This window comes from Haliotis asinina, chromosome 7 (genome assembly GCF_037392515.1).
Source record: "Haliotis asinina isolate JCU_RB_2024 chromosome 7, JCU_Hal_asi_v2, whole genome shotgun sequence".
NCBI lineage: Eukaryota > Metazoa > Mollusca > Gastropoda > Lepetellida > Haliotidae > Haliotis > Haliotis asinina.
This window is the reverse complement of record NC_090286.1, coordinates 28,927,122-28,947,862: the sequence shown is the minus strand read 5'-3', so window position 1 is coordinate 28,947,862 and position 20,741 is coordinate 28,927,122. Positions and strand designations below refer to the sequence as shown.

The following is a 20,741-nucleotide window of genomic DNA, read 5'->3' as shown; positions in this document are numbered from 1 at the left end:
AATATCACATGGTGAATGTAACATCTAAGTGTTGTATATTGCAAATATCATAGGGTAGGTTAACATAATTTATTAAGAGTTTGATATTCTAAATGATACAATGTTGATGTAACATAATGTATCAGGTGTTGTACATTGCAAATATCACATGGAAGATGTAACATCGAAGTGTAGTATATTGCAAATATCACGTGGTGGATGTAAAAACTGTATCAGGTGTTGTATATTGTACATATGATGGAGTGTTTGTAACATTAAACATCCCAACAGATATGCACACAGAATTCAGGTGATGTACATTGCTTATAAACACCTGTCACTTGCAGCTATTACTATCCAATCATCCGGTCACATTCCAACACGTCAAGCATTATCACAACATGCACCATTCCTCAAATTACCACAGCCATAATTCAAAAAGAAGAACCACAATTATCTCAGTTCAAAGAGAACATCACCAACCATGTCAGTAACTTGTCATGTACATATGTTTCACTATGTGGTCACAAAATATACCTCTGTAGACTGACTGTAATCAACATGTACATTGCAGTTATACCATATTTATTTCTTACTTGTGATGCATTATGCAGATCCTGATCTTCTGTAGTGCATCAATTGCAACAAGGTTAGGCCTGTTACTGATGACGCAGGTAACGTTCCAGAAAAACACAGCTGTCAATCAAACCAAACACTATGTATTCTACAGAACAAGCTCTGCTCGCACTGTACATTTCAAGGGGGATTTCTATTGCTAGAGGTACAGGTTTATGTTGATAAAACATGTAGGTTGTTAGCGGTATGGAAGAGCAGAGCTACATCTTAATCAAACTTCCCTCAAAAAGCACTATAACTGGATAACACCACGTCAGTCTGTGACGTGCGTTCATGTCAGCATGGATTTCATGGTCAATCTTAATTCATGAGTGTAATATGGTTTAACATGAAATGTTGTTTTCACACCAGAGTGGAATTGCCATTGATGGGTTGATTTGATGCTCAACAACAGCAGCTAAATGATGGAACAATGTTACATCTAGATTGTGAAGGATTCATATGATGCAAAAAGTTCACCACCTGTTATTAACCTGGCTTGTTTTGAGGAAGACATTAAGTCATACAGTTAGTACCACATTTAGCTGGCCATCTTACATTTATTCGCTCCCCAGTCCATCCAGCCAATATATTAGTAGATTTTGTGGATCCAAGCTCCTCAGTCCATAAAGTGTTTACATACACTCTGACACTTGAAATTCCCATGTTATACACAGATATGATAGCTATAGCAGCAAATAATCATTTTCTTGGATTTGAGCCAAGTGTCTAACCCCATTCTTGGATCTTTTCATCCCAATTATTTATTGCACATTTATCATCAATCCTTTTCAACCATGCTCAGCCAACCCAAGCAACAAGACTTATAAGTCAGCAGTAAGTTGGTCAATGTTAACAAGGTGTTGTGTAAGACATGCCGCCTTTGTGAAAAACCCATTTCTCTGCAAACCACAAGATGACCCAAATTTCATGAAGGCACGCACACTTAGCTGATAGTCAGCTGGTTTAGGTAACAGGCAGCGGTCCTTACACACCCACACACAGCCTGTCCCGGGCTGCTTCAGTTATCAGCAGTCCACAAAGTATATCTGGGTCCTGGCAAGCTACCACCTACCAGGGCTACCTCCTACGATAAGTCAAGGTCCAACCAGCTTGTCTTACCCAACCACAAGCTGTTGTTGCAAGATCAACTTCTGAAACTATGACCCGTGAAATCTGTCATCCTGAAACAATTTCCCTATGGATGTCTATCGTGAGTGAGTGAGTGAGTGAGTGAGTGAGTGAGTGAGTGAGTGAGTGAGTGAGTGAGTGAGAGCGAGCTGATACTATTGTTTGGATTAATAATTCTGAGATACTCAGTGAGCCGTTACTGGTGAATTTGAGAGTGAGTTGATACTAGTGAGTTCATACCAGTAGTAAATTCACAAGTGTCTGAGTGCAGGCCCTGTTATGGTGGAGAACAACAAAGGATAATAAATGGACCCAATGTAGGTTTCTAATCGCTGTGTTTAAAAGCGGTGTCACCGGTGCATTTTGCATTACAAATCCACAAACACACTCATTTCGTTAAACATGTAAAAATATGCTTGATAAAACCAGCCTCCAGGGAGGTTCAAATACACATCTTTTACTCACGCATGTGCACTACAGTTTCATTTGTAAACAATGAAGGTGATCTATGAATCTTTTGAACTGCAGTTTCAAACTGTATATTCCCTGTCTGTACATTCACTCATTTGTGCGGTACAGTCATGTTTGGATCAACTTACTGGATAATTCAAGACACAAACAATATCTGAATTCCCCATAGATGCAGGTTATAGATCTTGTCATATAAACCTGTAGAGTTGCAGCCACAAACAGGGAGTACATTTACTTCTCACAGTTTAGGTATGCAAGCACTCTGGGACTCTATGAATAGGCCTATTGTTTGAGAAAATCAATAGGCAGTCTATCAAGGTTTTAGAAGCACTGTAGAGAAATGCAAATAGGATGCCATTGAATTGTTGCATTATAGTCATATTTGCTTAATATTTCCTTTAAAAAAATAGATAGATGACTCAGTTATGTTAAGTTCTTTATTCTGTTTGAAAGTTTCAGTGAAATAAAATAATTTCACTCTTCAAACATATGACTGAAGGCCTCAGATCGATTGACTGCAGTTTCACATCTGCCCTGATTGTGAGAACGTTGGCCGACGCAGGCTACCATAAATGGGCTTACAACTGATTGAGGGAAAGTTGCATGGTTGAGAGTAATACAAACAAATCTTTGTTTTATTGGAACATAGAAATGCTGCCATGTCAAATACACATAAATACATAGAGAACTTTGAAAGCAAAATTGGTATTACCATCTTCATGCACAGCCACGCAACCTTCCCTTTCATGTCATTACTGCACTTTTGTTCTTCACAAACCTCCACTTCTTACTGCCATCTTACGGTCTTCTTCAAATACCCCACATTCTCCTCTATCAGCCCCCTCCCCCAACCAAAACCTACTTCCTCCCACCATCACATCACCTCCCACCTCTCCCAATCCAGCTCTACAACCACCATCAGTCAAATCCGTCACCTCGAGTTGTTCACTTTTTCACATGTTCTCTCCTTGCACTCGCTTAAATGTAGCTCCACACATCAAAGCCTCCCCTTCCCCAGTCCTCTATCACTTCCTCGTCCCACTCAGATTGGGTTCAACTGGTGTATAATGTGCAGTATATGCCAAATGGTCTGCAGTGTGCAGTATGCCCCAACTGGTGTACAGCATGAAGTTTTTGACAAATGGTGTTTAGCATGCAGTATACTCCAACTAGTGTATAGCATGCAATATGCTTCAGATGGCGTATAGTATGCAGTATAATCCATCTGGTGTATAGCGTGTAGTAAACTCCAAGTGTGTATAGCATGCAATATACTCCAAGTGGTGTAAACATGTACTTTACAAACATCTTGTATTGATCAGCTGTTGGGTAGATGAGTCGTTCTTGATCGACCTACGCAGAGTGACATCATTCCATACAGTCTCCAGACCTTATCCACTGAGTTCATCACAACAAATGGACAAAAAACCCTGCCTCTGCTTCCATATCAATTGACTGACTGGTTATGTACACTGTTCTCTTTGTGGGTCCACTAACCATGAGCTGGGGTCTTCTAAACACGCTCAGAATACAAATCATTGAACTGAAAGCACTGCAGGCAGATCCAGCCACCAGTACAAGCTCTCCCACACAGGGACAAGTTCATGACGTCATGAAAACACACATCATGTACTGAGGCAATAGTGGGTTCAATGAAAGACAAAAAAAAGACAAATTAACTTTAACAAGAAACCTGCACACACTGGCTTTCATGGATATGATAAAACAGCTTCTGCACATCAGTTTTCATGGGAGTATCTAAAAGTGTCAGCACAAACTGTTAATAGGAATACCTAAAAACAATCAAACATCAACTTATATGGTATCTGAACTTAAGTTGATAATGAAATGTTTCACAAGTTCAACAACAAACAGGATCCATTTCACAGTTAACATCATGTGTTACTGGACAACTTGCTTCTCTGAAGCGTAGGTTAATCAGAACTGCCAATAGATTTATAGCCGCCGAAGTACATGATCAGAATGTGTATCACCTGTTTGCTCGGAAACAGAACATTACTATCAATAACTGTTATAAATTACTCTTTAGTTTCTTTAGACATGGACAGATTTTAAATTCTGTTTTATAACAGAGCAAGAGCTGTTGCCATAAGATCTGCCTTAAAAACTGGACTCTGGTCTTGTCTTCAATAACATTTTTTCTAAGGACAAACATCCTTATCTTCAATCCCAAAATCAAAATATTAAAAAACATATCATGAAGATCAACTCATCCCATCTTTCTTCCTCAAACATGAGCAGAAATGAACTCTCCATCCAAAACTGTTTCATGTTTCAGATCCTTCACTGCACACCAACATGACTGCAAGTTATTGTGGGAAACAATCTTATCAATACCATCCACCTCTATCCTCCCTCCTCCACTTTCTCCATTCATCACCCTCACCCTTATCCCCAGGCTGAACAACAACTATCAATACCAGGTCAGTCCGTCCCCCCACCCCTAGCCCCTTCAAGAAGAATCTCCCAGCATTTCTCTTCTGTCACAAACATACATCAAACAGGGATCAGTTCCCCTAACTAGTCCAAAGCAGTGGTCAGCAAGCAACAGCCTCTGTGGTCACTAATCAGCAGAGGTTCACCTGGGTTGCCTCTAAAGGTCAAATTCCTCCAGATTTACGTCAATGGCTGTCTACGGAATCAATACCTGTCATTGAGGACAATAGCAACACGCGCTAAATCCTTCAACCTAAAAAACAAGCTGAGTAAAACCCTGAATGGCTGTACTGGCTAGACAATAAGCTGTTACAAGCTCAGGTCAAGCACGAAAATAAATCTTTTGGTTGTGGTCAGCTTGTTTGGGTGGACCAAACTGATGTTTGGCACTGACTCTAAACCTCCTTGAGAGAGAATTTGTGAATCAATTGTCCAAATTTCCCCTCATTCAGACTTAAATATTCTAGTTACCTCCAGATCAACCTTAAAAACAAACAGTGATCTTTTTCATTGATGCATCAAGACCTTGAGGCCATGTATCATTTCAAATATTTGACCTTTAAGGTTTGTACTTTAATAATTCAATCCAAGCACCTGTGACAGACCAGAGAGAGCAATTAAAAAATCCAATCAGATGCAGTTCATATTGTTTAAATTTAAAGTTGAAATGTTGATATTTCAAAATCATTTAAAACTGGTGTAAATACTGAAACTGCCCTGGAGGAAACGTGTATGATTTAACAGAACATTGATATGTATCACTGCAATTGTGTCTTGCATAATATCAGTCTCATGTCACATTGTCCTTCACTCATCATTGATTCACACACAGCAAAGACTGAGAAAAAATTAGTCCTTTCAACAAATAGAAGATTTGGTTCTCAGTAGCAAAGCATCTCCAAAATCAGAGTGAACAGACCTGGCAGAGAATGCTGAATAATGCATCAGCGTTGTAAAACAGTTATCATACATTCATCACTTATGACAGAATCATTACCAAAATACACACAAGTCAGTGCCATGACAGCATCCTGCCACCCCTCCATTCTTTCCTCAGTGGACTGAACCAAATCATTATCATGATGTGAATGAAGGCAAGCCCTGGACAAAGAAACAGTGGCAGGGGTCACAGGACACAGTGCAATCAATACTCTCATCAAGTGCATGCTCTGTCTGACTGGCACCACAGACAATGAACAATGGAAGTGACCATTTTCAAGACAAGCTCCGCAATGTAACACCGAAATGGTGCTTTCTTAAAAACTTATTATGTATGAATGAGTTCTGTCGTAGTACTATGAATGTCAATATGTCAATGTGAATTTCAAAGCAAAATATTTAGTAAAATACATGTATTAAGAAAAGGGCTTTATAATTATTATTTTCCAAGATATTAAATATATACATACTTTATTTACAAATACTGAAAAAAATCTACATCTCATTTTCAGAATTGTTTATTGTTTTCTTCCAAGGCAACATCATGACTGATACAAGGCCTAGTATTTTGAACTATGACATCAGACAAAAAATCAGATGAAGATTAGGTAATGAGATGAAACACACTTGTGCTTCTGATTGTATACCTTTCATATTGTTGTTATTTACTCTGAACAAAGCAGTTACAGATGATGTAATGCAGTAACAAGGTGACAAATCAGTATTAACGATATTCTCAACAATTCAAACCATTCTCCACCCAATATGTACAAGAACTCACAAATTCTATGGAAAGTGGGAACTCAAGCTCATCCTATGGTCAAAACCAATCTGCAAATTGTCAACAAGAACCCTTTATCACTGCTAATAATCTTGCTGAAAATGTCAAACACCTAATGATTATTCAAAACAGTCAGCATCTTGCGAAATGTGGACTATGTCTCTTGTTTAATCATGGACTTGTCACACAAGCATCTTGATGACCTATCACTTATATGCACTTTATGGAGCTAGTCCAATAAGCCTATTATAGCAGCCAATCGAAGCAGCCGATCTCACTTGCCTCAGGTGGATGCCAGTTGGCCAGTACGGATCCGGACAACACTAGATGATTTTGTCATTCATTCTGGGTCAGCGCTGACGTAAGCACAGCCTGAAAAGTGTTATGAATTTCACAAGCAACTTAGCCTAGAATCTCTAGGTCGCCATCGCTGTGGGCCAAGCGGTAGTCAACAATTCAATGAAGCCGTCTGTTTCTCAGAAGATTGCCCTGCTCTGTATCAGCTTCCTTTCCTGTCCACCTATCCACTCTGTCAATCCAAGCACTCCTTCAGACTTCCTCTTGTGTAATTTTGCCACTCAATTTCTGCCTTTATGCACATTAGCCAGTACTTTTAATGTGAATTATGACCTTTGTGTATCTGTGTGATCTTATACAGAAATGAACACACTCCTACAATCTATTTTGATTACTGTCTTGATGTTGTTTGGGGTGGATGGGGTGGGGGGAGGTATTTGTATCATGTACAACACTGTCCACAGTTTAGTCAACCAACTCAGCAATTACATTATAGTCATCCAGTGCAATAACGCTCTTTCGATACCGAATATATATGACTCAAAACATCTACAGCCCCTTTGCAATGGTTCCAGACTGAGTAACAAATATACATTCACTGTCCTCAAATATGTCCGCCATCATGCAAAGAAAGAGTCTGTCAAGACTCTGAAACAAACCTTTCCAAGAAAGCCTGTGCAAGTTTAGATTATGTAGCAAGTCTAGATTACCACTGTTTCAAAAATTAAGAAAATCTCCTGGCTACATTTTCATTACACTTTAGACAATAATCTAGGAACTGTTATCCTGTGTAATATGTTCATTTCAGAATATTGCCAAATTGGGGTTAGTCGTGATGAAGGAAAAAGAAAATTTATCCAAACAATGTTCTTATCTCCATCCGATAACTTACTTCCTTTCCATATCTACCTGATAACACACCTCCAACCGTGTTGTCCCTACCTACGTCACTAGTGTAAAACATGCAGTCACTGGTAATCTCTGACACAGATAATCTCTGACACAGGACATGGTTTCATATCACAACTAAAATATTAAGATATCCCACTCATAATTCACAGATATCACAGACATTCTATGTCCTCAAATAACCTCCAAACCCATGCATGTATGATTTGGTAAAAATCTCCAAATTTCATTTTTTGACATTCTTCAGTGTGGCGTTTGACGTCAAAGACATATTATTCCGTCACACAACCATTAGCTTCAGGATCTCGCTCAGTGACACTTCAATAGTAGGCTTCTTCATGAATAATGAAACAGACTATAAGAGGATCGTCCATCAATGAAGCACTGCTGAAGACTCTGACGTCATACCACCAGTCTCAGTGGACGTGTAGAACTCTCAGTCACTCGCTGTTCCAACGCTGACTCCATTAATAACAGGTAAACACTCTGATCATAAAACAAGGCATGTCTTCAGGGGGGTAGTTCAGGGAATGACGATTCGGCATCTTTCAGTCGCGTTTTTACAGTGCGACCAAAAACACTGGCTCACTAGGCACGGTGTCAAAAACAAGCGTGACCTTTTATGTCGACAGGACTGATTTGACAAAATCACCACACACTGATTAGGACATTAAGAACTGGAGAAATATCCGTCTGCTGCCAGTTACAACCTGAATTATATTAGGTTTGTAACATATCAGTGTTTTCATTAACTTAATTCACATCATCTTACACATATCATGTCAAATTTGATAACCACATAAAATATCTCATATTTGATGAGTTAAAAGTCCTACTGATTGTAAAATATCATGAAAATCATATTTACCTGGCTTGCCTACATTGTATAACAAACCATATATGGTCATACAACTGCCAACAGCCTATAGGCCTGACAGCTGTCAAAGATAGTATGTTATACATACTCTAACACAAAGGTAACACATGATATGCCCTGAACATGCAGAACTAAAACAGCATAGACTGCAATCAGTGAATCTATTGGTGCTTTATCACAGTTTAGTAAGGCAAATTCAATCAATTACTATCCCGAATGATATTGAAGAAATGACTCCGTTTTATGACCTCAAACTGACTCATGCACTCTAGCAGTACGACATGACAGTAGATCAACCGAGAATGTTAATTTCTACATCATGATGTTAATACAATGGATGAATGCTGAGCAAAATATTGACAAGTGCACAGCATGCACTTCTTGATGCAACTCAGATCTGATGAGAGGTTTGACATATCAATGGGCACTTGACAGTTTTTGACTCCTGAACATTTATTCAAAACAAAGAGGCTTGCTATTATGGTATTTTTTTAACACTAACTGTTTAATAAAGATTTATAATAGTAAGATTGTGTTAAATATTAATACTGTAAGGATCTGGAACAGAACTTGTCCTCAGCAATCCATGCTTGTGCTAAGAGGCCACTGACAAGATTAAGTGGTCAGGCTTTCTGATTGGTGGATCTCATCTCAGTAGTCTAGATCAGTGCTCATGCTGTCACTCACTGGACTGTCTATTTGCACACTGTCATAATATACATTGATTATTGCTGAGTATGGAATAAAACCACAAACACTATATCAACAGATCTACATGATTTTTTGTTATTTATTATGTTTTTATTTTTGTGAAAATCCAGGATGTCTAACAAAAACTTGAACAAGGTAAACCATTAAACATTACAGTTGATCAATAACTCAACTAACGTTTTATCAGAATCTAATTTTTTAAGATATGAAATGCTGGCCTTCCATTCTTGAGACAGCACGAAGGGCAGAGCTTTAAGCTTGACATGCGTCTACATACACATAAATTCCGCCATACGCGCTATCTCACTAGTTTAGCTATGTTACGCCATAGGCCATCTATTAAAATAACATAAGCTTTGGCTGGTGGAACACAAGCCTGCTATTTATCTAAACACAACTGCGGTTTCACAATCTTGGCAATGTCAAACCACAATCCTCACTTGGTAGAAAAAAGTTTCCAAGTACATCAAGATAATATTGGACTGGGAACGTCAAGTATAGCTGGCTGTGTTTGTTAATAAATTTGATAGCCCTCCATGTTTCTACTGAATTTACTGAACTCAGATTTCAACACACAGGACACTTTACCAAAGATAACATTATAAAAACCGTGAAGATAGCCCAGAGCTGAAGAATGTTTACTATGTATTGAGTGTGATTTGATTCCCTTTTTGGCAACATTCCAACCATATCATAATCAAGGACAACAGAATCACATGCAATACAGAGTATATCAAGAGTGATATACTGGATACTGCATGCAATACAGAGTATATTAAGAGTGATATACTGGATCCTGCCTTCAGAAAGATGCCTTCTGTTTATTGTCAGGAATTCTATATTAGAAGTGAATTCTGTTTTGCTTCTGGAAATAAAATAATTTCAAGCTAAACAAATAACGAAAATTAATAACACAAAGGGAAAAAGAATATGTAAAGCACTGATTTGATAAATATGATAATGTACCAGTTAAAATAGATGAGAAACAAAAGATGGCAAATTATTTAACTTGGGCATGAGCAGTTCGCTTGAATTCCTCAATGTCGGTCATTCCCATATAAACATAAAAACATATCAAATTCCCACATCACATTACTACTAGTCTGCATCATTAAATATAGAATATCTGGCAACAAATATCCAACAAATGGAAGAGTTCAATTGTGGGCCCAATTGTATTTGTTGGTATTCATTGTTGGATGAATCAATAAAGTGTTTCTTCTGCAGCACTGTTGTCTCAATCAAAAAAGGTCATTCTGCCCATTTAAAAACAGTGTGGTAGGAAAGACATATATAATTTCCTGAAGCCCAATACAAGTGCCAGCCTTAATTGTGATTTTCTTCCATTTCTCAATCGAATCAACATTGTCAGCATATGTTCGTATCTTGTGTACCAGTACCAACTGGTCAGGGAATACATTACTGTTAAAAGCGTAATCATCCATACCTGTCAATAGCAGGGTGTGTCAGGTACGAACAGGTTAGGAATATCACCATGACAAATACCTCCCCGCCCCACCTGTACAGATCACATAGATAAACATATGACAGCTTGGGTAAGTGACAGCTTACATGGACAAACATTCATTTCATTGTGTTGTTCACACAAATACATCTCAAGACACATGTACATTTAAAAGCTGATATTAATAAATCAGGTCAGTGAATATTTTTTAGATCTGCTGTAAATTATTAATTTCATTTCTTAAGTACTCATTCACATACCAAATTTAACAGAATCTATTGCACAAAGCAGAGATGTTCATACCCTGATTCTGTATTTTAAGTCCTACTTTTATTTGAAACACCATTATATTTCCAACTGAATCAAAATGGCAGTTCGGCTAAGCTGTTCAGACTCTCCCACTTTTCATGTTATCAATTCATTCAAAGTTTAAAACCATGTTCTAGTTCAGAAATAAACTTTCGTAATGAATTCTTGTTACTCCCACCCGAAGCCCCTGTACCACGTCTAAGGAATTGGTTCTATTGTACTGGTTGAAAGAAGGTCATTATGAAACACATCATCGTAGCTTTTCAAAGTCTCGCACATTGATCTTGAAATAAATGCCATCATCCCACTACTCCCAGAATATATTTCCAATACCACCTTCTCTACCAGGAATAAATACCCTTATCCGCTTATCTTGCAAAACTATATATAATTTTGACCTACATATTCAAGATTGCAAAAATTCTAAAATCAGCACTGCTAGTAGTCATTACGTCTTCGTTTTACCACCAAGTGCTTTAACAATTTCGGATCAATGAAAAACGCTCACACCAGGAAGATGTTTTACCATCTCCTGTCTCCATCCCATTTGTGCCAAATCAATGCTCTATAAATGGTCGTAATCCACATGACCGCCATTGTGTAAATAGTGAGGATGGGTTTTCTATTTCGAAACTTGGCTTGAATACTAGCAGAACAAGGGATCTATTCCAAGTGAGTATTGATGAACCATCCTGGCTCCATAACCATTTAAGTTATAACAAAGCTCTCATATCAATTGATTAATTCCTTATTTGTTAATCTTTCACAAAAGAAAAATGGTGATGAAGGATTATCATGAGATCCCTTCGATAACCATTGCTCAACTTTTTATATCAATCAAGGTCATTCTTCAGAAAATGACATTACAATTTCTTTCACAAAGTCAAAGAGTGGTTCATAAATCTAATAAGAGGGGCTCTGCAAATTGTATTGCGGGGTTGTGTCCCTTGGCTTGCAATCATGTGTTTGAATCCCAATTTGCACTTATGATGCCTAGGTTTGCTGGTGCCACACCCATGCCATACCATGATTTGCATCAGTTCCAACTTCCTTCCATCCTTTTGCAACTATGCCTGTCACTTTCCGGAACCTGAAACCTAGTAGTTACAGACACCTTCCACCATAAGCAGACACTCTAGGATATATTCAGAATACTAGGGACGTTCATAATTTATGGCTGGCAGGCCATGTACAAAATAACCTCCCCCACCATGTGTACAAAGGTGATGACCCCACCTACCTCCCCAGAAGCAAATGGGTGAGACCCCTAAAGTCATCATCACCGCACACATAAATTATGAAGGGTCCATTCTTTTAACAGGTGCCAAAACCACCTCTCTACATTGTGAATCAGGGGTGTAATTGCTAACACATGTATGTCACCTGTGTTGATTCATTGATTCCATCAATACTTAAGTACTTCACCTAAATCGTCACAAAGATTCCGTTTATTTCATTTTTCTCTGTAATGGGAAATATTGAACCTATCGATAATATCTACCTCACCACTTTCATTAATCATGATTTCTTTTACCACGCGGTCTTGGAACAATGATCGTATCTAAGTTAAAATCAATTTGGTCCGTTCCATACAACTGGGTCAATCTGTATTTTAACACTTGTAAAGCTTTTTATGAGTCCCGTTACCTCCATTCCATCAATACATACTTGATTTTGGGGAGTTGCCTCCCTTTTTGCGCATTCGGAACATTCCTAACCTCATTTATCTATCGGTGACATTTCAGTAATGAATTCTTTCGGAGGATTTTACCATTCTCCAATAATCATGCGGGGCATTTTATCAACTTTTTCTCCCTAAAAGTCAATTAGAGTCACGTCTGGTATTTTATCCGATCGAATCTGGTCCTTGCATTTACGTTTCTTCCAAACTAAAGGCTGACTTACGTGATTCAAGATTCGTTTTTATTGATCGAAGGACACTTTTGGTATTGTTTCAGAGTCGTGACCTTTGATCAATTTTTTGTTCATCAATGTATCTTCGCTAGATTTCTTTTCGAGGAATCAAACTAAATGAATCCTGTCGCGCTTCGTGAGCAAGGGGTTGCGATACATTCATTATAAAAAAATTCTTCGAGGACTTTTTTATTACTCTCAGGAGAGAGACAAGTTCAACGAAAACTGCTTCCAGGAAGAACCATGTCACCGAGAATTAGACACCTCTTTATCAGACACGCCAAATCACCAGTGGTAAATTACCAATTCGTCCCACGTCATCAATGTCTAGAAAGTCTACCTATTCACCCGTCTTAGCCGCATTCTGGTAAACCGAGGGAATATGACCATCGCGACTTACGTATTATTTGAAGGTCTTTACCTGTTTTCGCCCATCCAAATACTTCCATACAACGTCTGCAAATATATGCAACATTTTTTACACGCCCAGAAGAAACCTGAAGTACGGGGAATGTTAACCCTTGCACACTCCTCCCTATACAAATCACTTCGCCCTGGTGATGGGTGACATCTGTCTGAGCTCTCACGATCTAAAAAATACACCTCGTAACTTCAAATATAAAGACAGGATACAAGTCTAGTAAATCCAAGGCAGACGCTCCACCGCGTCTGCTTGTGTACCTGTACCAGAAAGTAGAACTTCCACATGCACTCGACAAGTTACTAAGAAGGGAGGAATGCCAAAAGGTTGTCTGTCGTCTGCTCAGGAGGAGAAAAACCAGATTTGTTCCTGCAAACCGCACCTCGTAAAATATGCAAGACTGCATCAGAAGTAATTTTTATAGGAACGAAAGGTGGCATAGATTTATCTACATCAGCCGCTTGCGTCGTCTGGCGTAAGAGCCGATCAGGGCTGTCATGTATACCATTATTGTTTGAAGGCTATTGCCATGCGTTAGACCACTAACGCACGCGAGTTCCTAGGTACTCCGTGATCTTCCCACGATGGCTATACTGGTCGCATCTGCGTTACATATGTAGACACTCGGGGACTTCTTTCAATATTCCTCAGGCACCGTAACTCAACGTGGTCAAAATAACACTCCTTTCATTAACCCACGTGGTCTGTTTTCCCATATCAATTCACCATATGGATAAATGCTTAGAGTGTACATACATGTATGTATCATTTGACCAAACGGGTGTATGGCATACTAACATTATTTGGAGAATACGTGTAGGAAAGATACGACTCCCTTAAAAGTTTAGAAAAAGTAATACTAACACCCACAAAGGTACAGGTCACGTAAAGCACATTTAAAATTGTTTTTTGAAGACACCTTGCGCTTCTAGCAGGTGCGAAGGAACTGTTGACCGCTTTTAGCTTATGGAATGTTAAGACGCATCGTCTGTTGCGTGACGTGGCGAGGGCGTCCTTAACCTGCTTGAGAACAGACCTGTTGTATCCAGCCAGTGTTTGACACAGGTAAATGGACGGTAGAAGGAAGCGTTGTGGTTTTCTGACGTCTTGTGTTTCACTGACATTTTACACGACCCGCAGACTCCAACACACAAAAGACGACGCTTCAACTTGAGGGAATTCTAGACAAAAGTGAAAGGCTTTGTCAGAGGTGATTCGAACGGATTGACGGGAGACTGTGTCCTTTACACTGGTAGTCAGCTAATCGTAGCATCATACAATACTAATGTACGTAATTTGTGACACTCGGACAAAGTGGTATATATATATATATATATAGAGAGAGAGAGGGGGAGAGAGAGAGTACGTATTTGATAAACGTTTATTTTGGTATATATATATATATATATATATATATATATATATATATATATATATAGAGAGAGAGAGAGAGAGAGAGAGAGAGAGAGTACGTATTTGATAAACGTTTATTTTGGAATTGCGGTGCCCTGGAAATCTATTCGGCCCAGTATAGAGTTGATACTTTGTCGGGGGCGTCCCTATCAGAGACGTCTTCCGGCAGTAACGCATCTTTGTCGGTCGTACTGATAACAGCAGTTAAGGGAAATCTTGTCCAGGTGTTCGTTCACCGAAAACCAAGCAGTGTGTAAAGCATGTGCACTGCACCGACAACAGCGATAGGTGGATCTATAAGGCTAATGTAGCATACTTAGCATACCATTGAGGCATTCCAAGAAATTAACACCACTGAGGAAGATCGAGTTCACTTCCGATGACATGAAATATCATATTTTTAGTCATGCATCTTGAAGAAGAAGAATACACGTACAAATGGGCTTTGTCAATAACGTCACATAAAGCAAGTTCAAAAAGTTTTATTTACCCACAAAATCGTAAAACGTCAAGAAAAGAGCATACAGAAATGGTACAAAGCAGATCTGGATAGCCCAGATGTAATCGAGAACATTTCTGCCCGCGAAAAAATGGCAAGCGTGGGCTGTTTTGTGAGTGTATTTTGGGAGCCGACCCACCACCGACACCTGTGCAGTGCCAAGACACTACGAGAGGACATAACACTTTGGCACGGAGAGTCTCGAACATGCCCCGAGCGGTTGAACAACAAGCAAGACAACATTAAACCAAGGTAAAGATGTCCGGTACTCCTAACGTAGAGGACCCACCAGTCTCGGAAAAACTGATCAAACACGGCCGTCCACGTCGTTATCACGCACCTGACGGCGAGCAAGGGTCATCGTGATCTTGCGGAGCCATCATCTGGCTAATGTATCTGTAAGTTCATTAGTCCTGGGAAGACTATTAAAGACTGACCGATGTTACCGCTTCAAAGCTTGTCACCGCTGTAATTACGAAAGATGGGAGCGTAGCGTGACACGTCGCGTTATTAAGGCTGAAGAATGGGACAGAGGGTTTGACGGGAAAACGTGCACGAAAAACGTAGAATGAATCAGCGCTTCGGGTGTGTGATCACCTACTAAACATACCAGGGCCAAATATAGACCCAGTTACACTTTCTTGAGATTGTAATAACTATCTGTTTCACGTGGGCCTGAACGCTGCAGGGGGTGCGGATGAGGTATCAGCCCCATAGGCGATCACGATTACTTTACTACAGCTCGTCAGGACACAACAAATGCACTGATCAGCAATATACACCCTCATACCAGTACACTTTCCTCCATCTGGTGCTAACGACATGCTGCATGCTCGTGGTTAAGGTACATGAACCTTCTCACACAACGGTACTATAGCAATGGTTGTGAAGGTTATTACGAAAACACGTGAGCAATGTTACGACTTACTTAAACCACTAAGAGGTGTGCACTTCGAGAACCAAAGCCTCTAAATTAAAATGAAACTCAGATGCCATTGCTTTAGTTCAAGAGCAATGGATGATAAAAGTCGTCGGAGATGTTTGAAAGAACTGTAATAAAGACACCCAAACCAGCAACACATGCATTTAAGACAGGATAATTTTAATTTTTTGATTCCGAACTATTTCTATGAGACCTTTTTATACAGCATGAGTGAGTAAAGGTTTTATGGGAGGAAAGTCCGGAATGTTTCCTTTTCTTGACCTTCAGTTTACATCAGTGACAATAATTTGCTCAGGTATAACACTGTTCAACCATGCGTGCACGGAAATATGGCGTCTTGAAGGCTGACTGACGTGTAGTGTCAGAAACAGATAAACTATAAAAACTTTCTTTAACTAGACTTTATCTAGCACATGCCTGAACCGGTCACAGCTACTCATCTCACGCCCACGTGGCGTCCAGTCAGCACGGCCGTGTCAAACGTATCTAACGATAACCGATCTATATATGACTTAATCTACGTAATAGATATGTACGTATCTATCCGAAGTCCACTTGGACTTATATATATTTACAGTAATCCACAACGCATACACTGAATACGGGCGAGACAAAATTCAAACACTCAATAGATAATAATGCGTGTATTGTATAATACGAGGCACTTGCAATACACTTGTTATAGTATCAGTGTAGTTATCTGGTTTCATATAGTGTCAATCCGGTGATCGAACTCCACATTTAAAGCGAATGGCATATCCGATCAATAAACACTTTAAGTGACACTGGAAGCTGTTATAATATCGAAACATAGCGGACATGGATTTGATCATCTTTCAGCGCGATATTTCGCAACAGGTGCCTGTGCCATTATCGATCAAGTGATACCTATTGAACGCTTCGTTTAACGTATAAAGACGTTGAAAATCATAATTTCACTGTATTTTCAGAGAAAATGCCAGGATTTGGTCGCTAAGGTGTTTCAATTTGCCGGGCAGAGTTGCGCCCCTTGATTACCCCCAGAAACCTGGGATTGTGGGTTCGAATCCCGGTTTGCCCCAATGTGTTTCTATGTTTGTCAGCGCCATACATTGATCGTGGTTTCACAACTGTGGTAAACGTTCTGCATTGCTTCGGTATTTACTCCCACATGAAACAGATCGCAGCCACTCCACTAGGTTTTGTCTGTTCATGTAGATGACAGGTGCGTAGTGTCGTTTCTCTCACTGGAGCATTTCAAAAGTTCAAAACACTTCAATTAAATACCACCACCTACGAGACAGGTTCGGGTTGTGACCTACCAACCCGTAAAGTAATGATTTACCTTGCTTCAAGCCAGTACTGACTGCAAATCCCATCCATTCTATCCTTTAAAGAAGCCTTGATAGTACATTATGAGGACCTTAGTCCGTTGTTCATATTATTTTTAAGAAATTATCATTTAAACTATTAATTATTACCTAAAAGACTTCTGCAAGTCTAAGTGATAACGTCTGCTTCCATATATGTAATGTCCCGACAAGCCACAGCTATGAATGTCGTACCTATAACGGAACGCTTTCGACACGATTTGACCTACAAACCTGACCTACATTCGAACGTACATTCACTGCGGTCGAGACCCCGCTGATATTCGCTGTCAGACAGCACCTACACGTACAAACACCACCAAGATGTGTCACTAACAACAGAACACCTGAGCAATGATGAAAAACATCGTATGACACACTGAAAAAGAGCTTGACTCATACCGTATACGTACATAGTTACATGTGACGGACCTGCCTTGTGAAAAGACTGATTCGTATTTCCATTTGTATTCTTCTTAACCGTGTGGGGTGGGCGGTCTTATTCAGACTGAGTTCGATTCTGCCTACGAATATACCTTTCAAGTGGTTGTATGGACCCACTTGGTCGTATGTCTTTCAAAGCGGGTGAATGATGTGACGCTGATTTGGTAGCAAATTCCTAAAATACCAACGTGTATGTCTGCTAGTGAATATAATATATGTTAGTGAGTTATTATCACGAGTAAAGGATCTCAGTTCACATAAAATGTTTACTACTAATCGTGAAAACATGGGCCATGATCACATCATGCCATAACTTCCAACATATCTGCATCCCTTCAAAGCATGTTCTCGACACTATATCATTACCCTGTTCAGTTTATTCATCTTTCTTTCTCCACGCCCTTGGGGTGTACAACAAAAGCTACCGTGTGAAACGCTAACTGTAACAGTCATTTCCACCTCATCCTATCGGGTACCCCTTCATTGCCGTATATGTCCACGAGCGTGCTTCCTACAAGCGTTGGTGCTGTCAGTATTGCTAAGTCACTTGCAGTAAAGTGTTCCGTGTGAACTTCCATGTTGGTCGATTAACCACAGCTGAAACATTCCCCAGGAAATCGAGACGCGAAGATATACGATATAAATAATGCTGTAATTGTATAAATGCCAATACGTTTTACACAAGTGATGACAGCGAGCTCCAGTACCCACGCAAGCCTGTTCGCGACTTCACAAAGAGTGTCTACTCCAACGTTTGTCGTCAATTACTACAGAGAAGTGTCGCCGTCTACACATAGACGTCATTACACGAGGAAGTGGGTCTAAACGCTCCAGTTTAACTTCATACTGCGCAGTTGACCATCTCGCAGCCCTACCCTACAACACACCCGTTCAAACCCCACTGAAGACGGAGGTGTGGCGTCAAAGCCGCTGTACACGTAGATATGGTACAATTTCCAGGAAAGAGCGTGTATTACGTAATAGGTATTATCAGTGCATATACTCTGAACTAAACTTTACTATATTTGATACGATTGTACCGATTGAGCCGTGGATGAAACCCTTTGCCGCAAATTGAAGTCTATGGCTGTTCAAAAGTCATGGCATTAAATTGGAAAGAAATCTGACAAAGTGAAAACTCCATTCTGCAGCCACTGGTATGACGTCAAACTAAGCATAATGTGTTATTTTTGTCAATATTTGCAAAATCAATCAACTATTGTTCCACTTGCATAAATTACTCGATATATAGTGGGCAACACGTGCACTGACACAAGCTAAATATCAGCTCGTGCTGTGACATCACCCAACCATCCTTAATTAATCATTAGCGTGATTAACAACAAACGAGATCGGAGAAACGTCAGACAGTACACAACAGTAAAGAATCCATATCAGCCGCCTACAACGCATCCAGCTTCAAGTGCAATGACCCGTATCCGTGAGGTCTGCGCTTTGTCATTGTGGGTGATCTCAACGTTCATTAACCGCCTGCTCAGGTTCCATCCCTTCCCCTGGGGAAGCCGAGATCTTGGCACGAGGGGGTGGGGACGGCAGATGCGCCTTGGCTTTCTTCCCTATCGCCAATATTCTTTACAGGCGAAAATTGGGTGGAGTTGCTATTCCCTTTGCTCAATTTGTAACAGTGGGACCGATTGCCACATTGTACCATCTGCGAACATAACTGATATTTTTAGGGGTAAATCTGTATTTGTTCCATAAAGCTTAGCGCATGTAGTTCCTTGAGCTGGTAGCCGTTTCGACTGGTGCTTTGTTAGCTCGACGCTGCGACGTTATATAATGAATGAAGTTCTACTAGTGACTGTGTCATTGATCTATCCCTGTTACAACTGTTCATCGCATCGTAGTAAAGTAATGCCAGGCTGGGCGCAGGAAGCTGGCGCAGAAATCGCTTGCAAACTTCTCGCGTTTGAACAAACAGAATGGGGAGACTTTCCCCAAATTTACACACACACGCCCATGGGTTACTCGTGTACTCACTGGGCTGTCCCACAGAGTTTGCAAGGGAGGTCAACAGTGCAAGCGTAGAATGGACACCGAAAAACATTACAGTGGTGCCAGTGTGGAGATATTGCAAACATGCATGTAACTTACTTGTTTTTGAATAGTAGATTAATCCTCTCCGGCGGAATCCGTATCTTTCGAGCTATGGCCACTTTCAGTCCATGCACAGTCTCTACTGTTGGCACAATCACTCGAACGGAACCTCCGGTCGTGGGGCAAATATATAACTTTAGTTGACCAGGTCGCGCGTTCACGCTGTTTTGATTAGCCATTCGGTTCACTGTTATCTCCTCTTCAGCCATAACGTCACTTATAAGTCCCAGAAATATGCAGGAATTAAAAGAAAACGAGGAAAGTCCCTTTTGTTGTTTTGTTTTCAACAATACATTCGAGATATAAACACACCCGCCCCCTTCTATCAGTGACGAGCGTCTGACGCCTGAGTGTTCATAGCGAAGAAAGATCTTTATGTAGTCGGGCGATCGACCAATCAGAATCGGGCGAATCCATTGTGGTTGCGTGGGACTCGTTGATATGAACAGCTTACAGCACAGCATATGCATATATGTTCTAATTTATTTCTCACTTAAAAGCGACATAATTTGATATATTTAAAATATTGTCTTGAGAGGAAACTATATAACGAATGTTTTAGATTAACACAACGTTTGTAATCATTTTGTAATCATCTGAGATCGTTGCTCGGAGCGCGACACGGGTTTCCTTCCGTCAAAGGATGTTATGTTTACATTCGCAACTAAATAATTTCCGAGAATAACTGTCTCAACTCTT

General features: G+C 39.9%; 1 protein-coding gene across 1 annotated transcript in view; it reads right to left on the bottom strand.

The window, feature by feature from the left end:
* The window catches only part of LOC137290663 (midnolin-like), a 44,590-nt gene extending 24,183 nt beyond the window's left edge, over nucleotides 1-20,407 (bottom strand). Inside the window, exon 1 of the mRNA XM_067821743.1 lies at nucleotides 20,040-20,407. Coding sequence (XP_067677844.1) covers nucleotides 20,040-20,251 — 212 coding nt within the window. The 5' untranslated portion in view covers nucleotides 20,252-20,407. The remainder of the gene's footprint in view (nucleotides 1-20,039) is intronic.
* Nucleotides 20,408-20,741: the final 334 nt, after the last annotated feature.